The sequence below is a fragment of the Parambassis ranga genome, chromosome 4, assembly GCF_900634625.1.
Source record: "Parambassis ranga chromosome 4, fParRan2.1, whole genome shotgun sequence".
NCBI classification, from domain to species: domain Eukaryota; kingdom Metazoa; phylum Chordata; class Actinopteri; family Ambassidae; genus Parambassis; species Parambassis ranga.
The window spans coordinates 18,259,535-18,272,709 of NC_041025.1; the positions used below are offsets into that span (position 1 = coordinate 18,259,535).

The window sequence follows — 13,175 nt, forward strand, 5'->3', positions numbered from 1 at the left end:
AGGGGAGAAAAAAACAGACTGGAATGAAGGAATGAAGCAGCAGCAAGTGAGAGGAAACTGGATCTCTTCCATGCACACACAACATGCTTGCACACCAGATTAACAAAAGGACATGCCAAGGATGCACAGACACTTGCCAAAGCCTTTCTTCAAAGGACTTATGAATGGTGCTTGTCATGCTCTTATCCTTAGATGCTGGTGTGAAGCCTTTTTGTGCTCACTATTTCTGTACTAAATTAAAAAATCTCTGGACCTGGCAGTTCTCTGTTTAAATGTGCAGCCATTGTATATTGTTGTTTATACATTTGTTTGTAGTGATGCAGGAAGCCAGTTATAAGTTCAAAGATGCCACTTAAAATGGGAAGACTCATTTTAAGTTTCTTATAAACCCTTGAGAAAATATTTTCCTTTTAGACTTCTTTCATCATCCTCCATAGAATGACTGATAAAACATAATCAGCAGACAAACTTTCCTATGGAGACGTCTGGCACGACCACAGTCTGCTTCTTTTATCAAGGCCAGATGACCTGAACGTCCAAGCTACTGCTGCTTTTTCCTCAGTTTGATGAATGTGATCTCTGAACTCACCTGGACATACAGCTCTCTGAGCTCATATTGGAACTTCTTTGGGTCTGTTGTGATTGTTACAGGTCCAATCTCTGCAAAAAAAAAAACACAGACACAAAAGAGGCTGTCTGATTAATAGGGCCACAGGCTCAAGTCTGCATCTGATGAATAACTGAAAGCATTTTTGCTTCCTAAATTCTTCTTTTGAGCCAAATATTAGTTTTGGCAAACGTTGACGGATGTCCAGATTAAAATGTCCCAATATGAGCTGCAATGAGGAAAAGCCCAGGAAAGGAGATATTTAAATAACAGAGAAAGGGAGAAAGAAAGAGGATGCATACTGATAACAGTAATGACAGAGGAAGATCCAAATTAAAATGTTTTTTTAAGACACATCGTGATTGACGAGAGTCCAGTGTTATTAGATACTGCATCAACTAAAATACACACTGCATAACAATATTAGTTTAGGAGAGACAGGGTTATTTATCCAAAAAGGAGAAGGCAGTCCTGCAGAGGTCACTAGATGGATGAACTTTTTCCATTAGTGGCACAACAGAGATCTTCTACAAACAAGCAGAATAAACCAAAATATACAGTGAGTATTTACCCTCAGGGGACATTTGGGATCTTTTACTCACACCTGAAAAAGGTAGCCAGTCTTTTGTTTTGTCACTCAATGACCACTACATTAACGTCTTAGTTGTGTTGTTAAAACTACCTTATCATGATATGCTTTTCATTTTCTAGTGGTTATTATTATAAGCTGCAATAAAATTCTTGTCAATAACTGATCAACTCCTGCCACACTAGGTGGAGAATTCCCTCATCTGTTGTATTTTCATCTGCTCCAAGGTTGCAGAGAAGTTCTCAGTTAAGCTTTTGTGATGTTTTGATGTCAGTGGCCACAAAGGAAATGGTCTAAGTGACTCCAGTCTATTATGAAATCACAACACCATCAGACAGTGACAACATGGCTTGTGCTCTGTGTTGGTAGTCACTGGTGTTTCTCAGCTTACTTTATTCTATCCGTTAATGAGCTGCTAAGTCCCTTCTTGAGTCAAATTGTGTGACTTCAGCCACTGCAGCTGTGCTGTAGAATGAGACTGATGATGGGCTGCAAAAAAAAAAGCATGTGCACACATACACACACACACAGTTCAGTTCTGCACATGCAAGCACAGTGGAAAACAAGGGTTCCCTTGTTGAAGAGAGAGCAATTACAAAGGATCCCTGACTTCTGGAAAAGGATACAGTTTGAATAGTTTTACAGTCTACAGCCTACTATTCTGCCTAAAGGGGCAGGGAACTTGTCTTAGAAACACTCAACATGGAGACCTTCCAATTCTTCTACTGATTGTATGATGTTAAACATGTAACTGATCTGACATCACAAAAAAAGAAACAAAAAAACAGAATGATCTACTGTGTATTTGCAGCTGCCATCACCTTGTATTTCTTCTTAAAAAGCACTCCACAAGCTCTTTCAATTTATTTAATAACACACACAAAGAAGCTATAAGTCTTTTTTCCAAATGACCCAGATTTTGGCATCGCTGTAAATCCTTAAAGGTGGAGAGAGTGAACATTTGTGGCGATCAGAGACGCTTTTTAAAACTAACATGGAAATGTGTCTGGCTGCTTCGAACGGAACATAGATCCCCAGCCAAACTTTACAGAGATGGAAAAGCTGACATCTCTTTCCTTGTGGGAGAAGTTCCCATAGCTGTTGTAAGTATTCTTTAGACTGTTTTGGCGATGGTGGCCCCAACCACAGCTACCCTCTTTGCACCAGCAGTGTGGAAAACCATAGCTAATACTTGTGACCTCTAAACATCACTACATCAAATAAATCTATCTCTTCAATCTCTGCTAGTGTAATGATCTCTGACTTTGACATATCAAGATAAAACCAGCACTGCTGTTAGTCATTACACATCTCTTTAAATGTGAACCCTGAAAGAACATGTGTGCACCTTTCCAATAACAACACACCAGTTGCAAGAGTGTTTGTGCCAAAAGTCCACAACAGTACACACTTGTGAGGGTTAAGTGCCTTGCCCAAGGGCACCCATTATTTAAATATAGATATATTATTACTGCTCTGATTTCAACACATGTTCTGTAGCGGTGTGGACAGTCACAGAGATTTTGCTTAGTGATGACAAGGCATTTCAGGCTATTAAAAAGAACAAATGAACGAACTGAAAGTGAAAGACGGCCTGACACAAGCACAAACTAAACCAAGCCAAAGTCTGCATTGCATTCTCCTCCAACCCTCTGCTGGAGGCATTTTATTTCTAAATGCGTGCTTCTACAAATGCGAGCTTAAACACTTGCAGAACATCGAAAGGGATGGGCAACTTTCCAATGGCAGACTAAGCTTCACCTCCTCTGACATTCAGGCTTGAAGTAATTTGCTGCTCACGCATTTACTGTGCAGTGAGCTTTTCTTTCATTACAACATCAGCAGCAAGGAATTCCAAGGCCAATGCATGGGGCTCTCACACTGGCCAAATAAATCCTATGTTCCTGTGGTAATAAATAAAGAGTTTCATAAGCTGCTATATGACATGATATTCGACAGAAACACTGTCATAACTGTATATTACGACAACGTTTCCCCTATCGGTGTGGAAGGTTTATATAGCCTAGCAGTGAAAGCAATCACATTTACAGTCAACATTTGTTTTCAGTTTTCATTCCTGGATGTTTAACTCATAATTATTCTGGTTTACAAAAGTTGAAACACAGAGTTCCAGTAACCCAGCAGAGCTGTCAGAAAATAAACCAACAGGGATGCCATGGGAACCAATTATAAGGGAGGAAGTTGGTAATGAAATTCTGAAAAAGTGAAGAGTTTGGGATAATATGTTGGAATAGCACATTTACAGGTCCACTGTGACTCATGCGAATAAAATACTACAAAAAAAAGCTATGCATGAACATTTAAGGGTACATTTTGGGTTTGAGTCTTAATCAAGGACAAGTCATTAACAATCAAAAGTCAGAAAACGCCTCAAAAATACATATCCAGCTGTACTTATTTAGGCCAAGCAGCTAACATTAGCTTGTTAAGGCTATATGTTTGTTTAGGCCAGGTGATTCCTTCCAGGGCTGAGGGGAAACCAATGAGGAAGTGAGAAAAGCTACAATCCCTCACATACTGACTTTCAAAATCTGTCCATAGAAAAAATATGGGTGACATCTCAGAGGGATCAACAATCTTTATTTATAGTTTCCGGTTTTTGCAAATATAGCAATAGCGTGCTTCTCAAAAGATCAGCAGGCTACAGCTATTGCTGTTTGTCGTGTCGACATATAACAGCATGCATCTGTGTTAACTTAGCACAGTGTGTGCATTGGATCATGTTCCCATCCACACCATGCAAAAATGTGGATTCTAGCAAAAGATTCTTTAATTAATTATTTTGCTAAGCTATCAACACAAGTAATGAAAAATAATTTCAATGGTACCAACAACCAAATGTCTTAATATTCCTACAAACCAATCCTAAACTGAAAAGTTTACCGTACCTTTTGTTCTTTTCTACTTTACTATTTACAAGCACTGGTTCGTTCATGGTTCCAGATGTTTAATAAGAACTTGTGTCAAATGAATAATTTAATGATTCACAATGTGTGTTAGTATTTTGTCGAATAAGATACAGGACTTCTATGCCTATCCCCATTCAACAAAATAAAAATAAAAAATAAAAAAAAACAGGTTACACAGCACATAGCTGCTACTGCACTTAACAGCAGCAGAGGCTGTAAACACTGCTTTCTGTCATTCTGCTGACTCAGGGTAAAATCTGCCAAAAAACGAGTGGCTGTCATCTGGACAGCTAACTATAATTCACTTAATGTGAGAAAACACATGTGAAACAGCACATGGGCCAATCAGAGTGTGAGCCAGTGTGCAAAGTGTGTCTAGAAACAACCATATTACATACATAAGAGCAAACATGTTTACAGATACGGCACACAAGTGCATTTACACCCATGACACACAAGCACATGTAAGCAATGCAGATTATAAGGTCATCAACATTGTGTTCTTTAAGTACCACAATATGTGGATCCATCATTACTAATAGAGTGCATTCACTTGTTATGTCTCTCCTGAGAAGAAAACTAAAAACAAAATGGGACTGAGTACATTCAAAAACATGTGCTGCATTTAATTGGTAACATTCTTCCCTCTTTCCTTATGACATCATTTTCACTTTATTTACTTAATTATTCGCTGTTAACTTGTGTGATTTATTTTTATTTCTTCTTCCTTTTTTGCCTGACACAGAGCTGAATACCTTATTAAATGTTCTCAACTTGGCCAGCTTCACTCAAACACTAATGATGTAATCAGTTTAAAAGGAAATTGCACCCTTATGAAAGATTAAACCCTGTTTTTTACAACATTCATATGCGCTGTGTGTATTTAAAAAAAAGACAGCAATGTGGAGAAGCAGTGGTTAGTTCCTCTGATGGGACAAAAATAAACTACCTACTATTATTATTATTATCTATATAAAAATCTAAAATATAAAAATATCTATTTATAGATATCTATTATATCTATAAATAGATATTTTTATATATAGATATAATAGATATCTATTATATCTATATAATAGTTATTTAGTGTTGACAGTGACATGAGCATGCCCACACTCCTATAAACACTTACAGAAATGTGTCCTTTCAACAAACTGAACCTTAAACTCTTATGAGATTTTTGTCACAGCAGAGCCTACTTTATCTGCCCAATAAATTCAGCTTCACACGTGGATGTTTGGTATTCTTTTCAGCTTCTAGCAAGTATGTAGTTCAAGAAGAATTTGCCAAATAAAGTGCTCCTAATGGAACACATTTGAAAAATCCTGTGAGAAACAACATACCTCTACTTCCTGTCTCACCATCTGTCTGGTACATTCTTATTAATTCTACTAAAAAAAAAGCAGGATCATATTTTGTGTTGATGCAAACTGTCGCATTAAACTGACATCTTCACTTCAGTCTGCATACAGTACAATTCCTCTTTTATTTCTTTCTCTCTTCTTTGCCCATGCTCTTTCAAACTGTATCTTTTTACCCTGCATGACTTCACCAGCTGCTGGTTTAGCCCAGAGCAGCAAAGCTGTCAACAAGCTTGATTTCAAACTCCCACAAACTGAACTTGTGATGGAAACTTGTCACCACAAGCATCACACAGAGAGAAAGACCACCAGGCAGTTTAAACTCTGCAAGTTCTTGCATCTCCTGTTTCGCTTCACCAGACACAATTGGATGTGTCTTAAGGACAATGGGCCACAAAACCACAAATCTCTATTAAAGGCACTCAGTTCAAATAATCACACACACACACACACACACAAATAAATAGCGAGACGAAGCTGATGCACACACCACACATGGGCATGTAATCCCTCCCAGATGCTCAGCCTGATGGGAAGCATGTTCCAGAGACAGATGACAGCTCTCCACCACTTACACATCTGACTGTGTAACTGGTGCCAGAGAGAGAACACAGAAGACACAGCCTGAGGGAAAGTCTTAATTAAGTGTATGCTGTGTGTGTGTACATCTATAATTTGTCATTTACAGTGATGTGTGGTTCTGCTGTCTGCTCATTTATGCAGGGAAAGACCTCCTGCAGAAAATCAAAATCTTCTGCTTGGTAACATCAGCCTATTCTTTCCAGTGCATTTTTAGGCCATTTAACATGCCCTGCAGTTTGTATGTGCATGTTATGTATTCAATAAGTTCATGTACATTTTTACAGTCAGGCCAGGACTCACCACTATAGTAGTCAAGAAAATGGAGGAGAAGCTTGTCGCAGATGAGATGTCTGTTTCATAACGTGTTGATAAAGATTATGGCCTTTTGACATGAACCTGCCCAAGTAACTTTGGTTTCTAGACCTAAAAAAGCAGCAATAACAGGTCAGGTGCAGGTCATTTAAAGACTGTGATGTCCATGAATGGAAGTAGACAGGTGGACAATACCACCCAAATGGCTAACTTCTTTTCTGCCATTTTCTTGGCTACGTTATTCACCCACGCTGGGAGATTTTACATGCAGACCAGAAAAGAGTGCACATTGAACACTAGTGCTTTTAAACGAAATGAAAATTGGAGCGTTTAATGTCGTTTTTCTTGTGAGGACAAGCTGAATTGATCAGAGTGGAAAGTCCTAAGGATCCATATAAACACTGTCACATGTTGGCAGTCAAATCCTTTATTCTAATTCTGACCATAAACTTAATATGACTGAGTGTGACATGTGGATTAGTGGCTTTTTACAACGAAAAACATAAAAGAGAGAGTTGAGTGTGATTTGTCTCTGTGGTCTGTGACAGCTCTGTTTCTGGACTCACAAGAATGCAAAAAAATGGCAGTATTTATTACATTGCCTGTGTTCACTGTATACATACTTGGACTGGAAAGGACTTGGAGATGACTTCTGAGCTCGCCTACTAGTTTCAAAGAAAAATGCCACACAGTGGAATGAGTTACAATGTTCTCAGACCCCCGTCTTCAGATTGACTTTTGGCCTTTACAGTTTACCAACTGTACTCTTGAACTCTGATCTGGATATGGTCTGGAAAGAGTAAACAACGGATAATTCCATCTAGAGAGTTCACCTTACTACCCTAGTTCAGAACTTCATCTTAAGTTTTCTTTCATTATTGAGTATTTATTCCCTAGACTTTTTTTTTACAAGTTCATTTTTGAGGGTTATTAAAATGTAATTTTACCTCATAGAGTTTTCAATTTGTGTGCCAGAGTCCTTTTTCAAAGCAGATGTTTCATATAATAAGACTTCCCCAATTCAAAAAAGAGTTACAGGCTCTCTCTTACTCGCTGGCTTTCTGACAATAAAAACTGCATGGATGCACAACTCTCCAATATTTGTTTTACACAATTTAAAGCTTAACTTTGTCAAGCGAGAACTTTTTCAAGTAACATTGACCCAATCGTCAAAACCAACAGCACAACTACCGGTACTGCTCCCTAAAATTCAGAAACATGTGTCTGAGGGCCTTGATTTATGTTCAAAATCACAGTTGTCACAGTTGACTTAACGTGTCTTCACTTGCCACCTTCACACTTTGTACACTGAGGCATCCTTCCATGACCTGAAAACCTTCTTGTTCCTATCAGTATTGTTTGACTGTGGGTCTTCTAGGTCAAGCTGCAATTAATCTATGACACTATCTATGACACATCTATGTCACCTTTAAAAAAAAAAGTGAAACACAAAAACAGCAGCAAATCATGCAACCCATCCTACCCACAATGCATCACAGAATTTCCTTGACAACAGAAGAACATGGGGCTGGTGAAAAGGATGAAAAACAAAGCCGTGGCTTAGGGACGGGATCAGGTAGTGTTGTCTCTGTTAAGCCTCGAAATGCCACCCATTAAAGGGCAGCAAATACTCTGAGAAGACTGTTGTCTGTGACGTTTGTAGAAATCTGTTTTTCAAATAAATATGAAATTATAGTTGCAGTAATTGCATTCATTTAGTGAAGCAGAACACTTAAAAATTAATGGCAATCATTTCAATATTACAACCACAAAACTGCACAGTTCATGACCAAATACTTTTGTGGTGTTTTCTGCTCAGTATGCCACTTTTGTTTTACTGAGGAAATTCTAATTGTGCTGAAGCAGACATAGAAAACTCAGATGCTCAGCACTGTATACCACACACAGATGCACACTCAGATGTCTGAGGCAGTGAGTTCCAACAACACTTAAATCATCTGAATCACACAGAAAACCAGGTTTATCATATGTGATAAAAAATGACCACAGCTATTTTATTGTATAACATGAGGTTATAGCATAGAAAATGTTGAAAAACTCTGTGGTGGCCTCTATGATACATGACGTGACTACACATACCTCATGCAGGGGGCAGAGGGCCCTGACTACCTGACCTTCAGCCTTGCAGCCTGTAATTCAGATTCCCTAAACACTTGTTGCTTGTGCCAGATGCCACGTGTACCAGTACCAGGATTTCCTGTATATGGTTTCTTTTTGCAACATACACTGTATGACTTTCTACACATTCTGACCCACAATCCTCTGTGCAGTGAAAAAATATGTCCAAACAGACAATGACAATGTCCAGTTTAGTTGTAATTAAGACATAACGTATAGCACCAAGCATTTTTTCAACACAATTCAAATTTGTGACAGAGGTTAAAGTCAAAGGTGCAATTATCCAATTTGTATCTATATATTTATCTATAATGCATTTAGCATTTACAGCAAGATAAAAAAAAAATAAACATAGGTGCAGAAGCAAAAATTTGCAATTGTAATGCAGGTATACATATAGTCTAAATCGGATTGTGCAATTTGGTATGAAATGATATGATATACAAGAATAACAGTGTGCAATTTGAAAGTAAAAAAAACCTCAAACTTGTGCAAAATCTTGTGCAAAACCTGTCCCTTACAGCAGTGAGTCCGTGTTATCTCTGGCACAGAGATGAGGTGTTGTACAGTCTTACAGCATGAGGCAGGAAAGCCTTCCTGTAGCGTTCTGTGTTGCTCAGGTACAGCTGTAAACCTGTGGTTCTGCCATAATAATATCATTAACCTTTTACAAGGATGTAATGCCTTACTCGGCCCTTTTCACTAAATTACATCAGACCAAGTCGACAGAATTTTGCAGTAATAATAGCTTTGGCCAATCTGAGGTAAGGCTAACAAGCTGTAAACACAACATATTATCACCTTGTAAAACTGTTGAGGTGAATGTGTTAGTGAACACATTTATATTTATGCAGATACAGAACTGTAGTATAAATCATCATGTATATATACTGAATGTATGTCTGCAATCATGAATCAATCATGCTAGATATGTTTCGACATAAATCACTTAAACAGTAAAACAACCACAGCCTCTGTAATCAAACCTAACATGAAGTCATGTCATACCAAACCGTGGGAACTTTCAACTCTGGCATAGCATATAAGGACATTACTCTAATAGGTTCTAAATGAGTCCTCCAGACTCTAAAAGTATGATGTAAAATGTTGAAATCAAAAGGAAAAATGTTTCCTTAATAATAATGTCTAGACATAAATCCAAACATGCTGATTTGAGGGAAGCCCTCATTGAAGGGGTACCAGTAAAAGTTGCTGGGGTTGCTGCTTATTACTACGAGTAATAAAGCTGTAAAAATGCTGACTGGCAAATACTAATATACAGCAAGGGGTATGTCTGAAGCTGGTAAATCTGGCAAGCAGCAGCTGGAAACTCTCCAGCTGGATGTGAGTTTGAGTTGTCTGAGATCCAAACTTTAAAAATGCATCAGTATATTACTATTTGCTTAGGACTTCTGTAGTCACACCACTAATACAATAGTGGACACACCAAACTGCAAGAACAGCATTTAAAAAGCTGCTCCCCACCAACAAAGGGCAGTCAGTGGCAGCTGTTATCAAAATCACCTGACTCGCCTCGGGTGCTCAGCTCGCCTGAGTAAATGGACTTGGAATGACTTGCTGCTTACACTGAAGACACATGGTAAGAGTTAGGGATAGTAAAGGTAAACATGGCTGCCCCTGAACAGGAAATACACATCATAGATGTGCAGCAACATCCATTTCTGAAACACAATACAAACTCAGACCCATTCTTCAGTATCTCTTGCAGACAAATTTGGGGAAATTGGGTCAATATTTTGTTATTACAACTGCAAAATAAACAGCATAAACGCTAAATGTGAACAACAAGTAATTCACTAGGACTGTGAGCTTGCACATATTTGATTGATCTTCCCAGATAATGATATATGTGTTTGCAAACTGATGTTTCCAGCTTGTTTCTCTGCTCAGACTCACATCTCAAAGCTCAAATAGTTGCCCAAAACACTCAGCCACAGAAGGTCAATAGGATATCAGTAGCAAGAGCCCAGACAGTGATGTCAAAGTGACCTGAAGGTCACAAGCAGGGTACAGGACACCTTAGGACATCTGGATGAGGCTAAGACTCAAGCAGAGTTCAGAAAAAAAGCCTAAAGGGAAACATGGTGGAGAGTAATGTCTCCTGAATTATCGGTGGAAATGTTACTTTCCTAAAAATCAAACACACTTTAACCATAGGGCTAGTCTTAAACTTGAAGAAGGGGGAACAGAAAGAACAATGTTTAAAGTGTTCCAGGTATGTGCAGCCGTCTGAGATGAAAGATAACCCTAAGCAACAATTACAAAGCCAAATGGGGTTGAGACAATACCGCTAAGAGCACCTTAGTCCACGTCAGAGGAAAAAAAAATCAATGGACATGTGTCCTAAGGTAGGTCCATGCAAACAGAACACACAGAAACACACTGTAGTCTGCCACACTCCGATCTCCTCCTCTAATTCTCCAAAACCTTCACTCCTCTCTTTCGGCATTCCTGCCTAATAGCATCATTATTGACTCTGTCCAGCTATATGCAGGCTCCTTGTAATCTTACAGGGGTGAGGCATCTCAGACAAAAAACCTGCAGCTTTGGAAAGAAGGACACAAAGAGAATAGGGGATGGTTAAAAAAATGCCAACAAAGGGAGCCCTCAGTTGAGCTCCTTTGATCTTGGAGTACGTAGAAGGTATTCCATCATCTCCTTTCATCACTCCACGCCCAGGGCTTTGGTCCATCTCCTTCTAACTAAAAATAATTGGCAGGAAAAGGTTAGGAAAGCTTTATCTCTAAAAAAAAAAAAAGGTTATTGATTTCATATAGTTAATCATCACATTAGTGGGTCTGTGCATGATTCCCCCTCTTTCTGTTCCCATGAGCACATTCATAACAGTCAAAAGACATTAAGATGTTTATTACTGTTTTGTCACAGTACCCCTGCACACTGCCCATGTTTTATGTATTATATGTTTAAAGCCAGAAGACTGAAGACAGAAAATGAAAAAAGGGGAAAACTAAATCACAAAAGCAATGCTACTTAAACAGCTCTGAGCTCAAATGAAACAAAACGTCTTTAAGTGGGGTCGCATAAGGGACTCTCATAGTTATTGCATTACCTATGTTAGACAGCGGCCAGCATGCACTCAAGAATGCCAGCATAGAAGCCAAGCAATACATTATCTCTGCTTTACCTTGTCTCATACAGGGAAACATAACACTCATCAAAGCCACCAGACGTCATTGCCGATACACTGCCATAATCAATTTGTCCAGTGGTGTTGCTGTGTGATGTGGTGTGTTGCGGCAATAGTTCAGATTTGAATTAAACACTGAATGGTGGTGGTGGCTGCAAATACAGCTATATACCAAGTTCACTACACCCCCTAGAAAAGGTTGACTGACAGTAATGTAGGTAAATGAAAGACAGTTTTTCAGTTGGCTGATATCTGTACACTGCAGTTCATTACTAGGCTTCCATGCTCTGCTTCTCCAAGCTGGTGGCACCTTCTACTCCTGCAGGTGGCTTTGGATAACACAAGCTTCCAGCTTTACAGACAAGGGTGTCCCATCTATACTGATACTGTAACCCTTGTTGTGGCTTGTGTCCTAACACTACAACATGCTAAGCAAAGGGAGGTATACTGGACTAACCTGGGCATGTATTTATTCACTGAAAGTAATTGAAAAGGCTGCAGGAAACGTTCAAATAAGAAACAGTATTTCAAAGAGCAGAAGGCTGCAGACAGAGCTTGACCTTCTCTTGCTTTATGCTGGATTTCCCAGTCAACACAACAGAATGTCGACCATCTTCAAGACTTTCTCACTGCAACAAGGAGACAGCATTTGGTCCCCCACTGACCCAAGGCGCTGAGCTCTGACCCATCTCAACCTCAGCCAATTAAACACTCACACAAGCATGTATAAGGCTCACACAAACAAACCCTGTCACAGCATGGCAGTATTTACAGGGATAAGCATGTGCATGTGAGACGTCAGAAGGGAAATGCAATGCAATCATGAAAGGCAGATCCTCAGCACCACATGCACGCATCTTATGTTATCTTCACGCACTGTAGTTTATTTCTTACTGTTTTGTTTTTGTTTAAACTGCATGAGCTGACATTAGTGTTGGGCAGAGACCATGTTTTCTGGCTTTGGGATGGTAGGGGAGTTGTGAAATAAAGTTTATTTGGCTGTAAACTTTCAAATAAATGTTCCATGAGTCCAACAAGTCTGTTTGCAATACACCTTTAGAACTTCTCTGTCTAAAACTAGATTCCTTAAAGACAGATCCTTAGTCATCATTCTCTTGACTGTAGCTCCAGAAAAGAGATGTTAAAGTGCAGCTAAAGCCCTCATTAAGCAAATGCCCATAACCCAGGTATGGAATAAAAACCCAACAGGGTGACTAAAATCAACCCTGACACAGTTTCATTGCTGTGTTTTCAGACTGTAGTGTTAAATACACAACCTCTGTACCTCAGTAAAATCACTTGTGAAGTATCCTCTTTCTTTCTTTCTCCCCCTGCAGGATGGAGGAAAGGGGGGAGGCTTCCTGACTGATCTTCCCACACAGGCCTGACCCCAATATCCAGGCATCCTCCTGACACTCTTGCTTCACATACACACACACACACTCACACAGGCGAGCACACACAAAGACCGTCGGAACCGCAGATT

At 39.2% G+C, this 13,175-nt stretch overlaps 1 protein-coding gene across 1 annotated transcript in view; it reads right to left on the reverse strand.

The window, feature by feature from the left end:
- hmcn1 (hemicentin 1) overlaps positions 1-13,175 on the reverse strand; it is a 61,830-nt gene that overhangs the window by 46,495 nt on the left and 2,160 nt on the right. Inside the window, exon 2 of the mRNA XM_028403671.1 lies at positions 590-660. Within this exon, the coding sequence (XP_028259472.1) occupies positions 590-660 (71 nt within the window). The remainder of the gene's footprint in view (positions 1-589; positions 661-13,175) is intronic.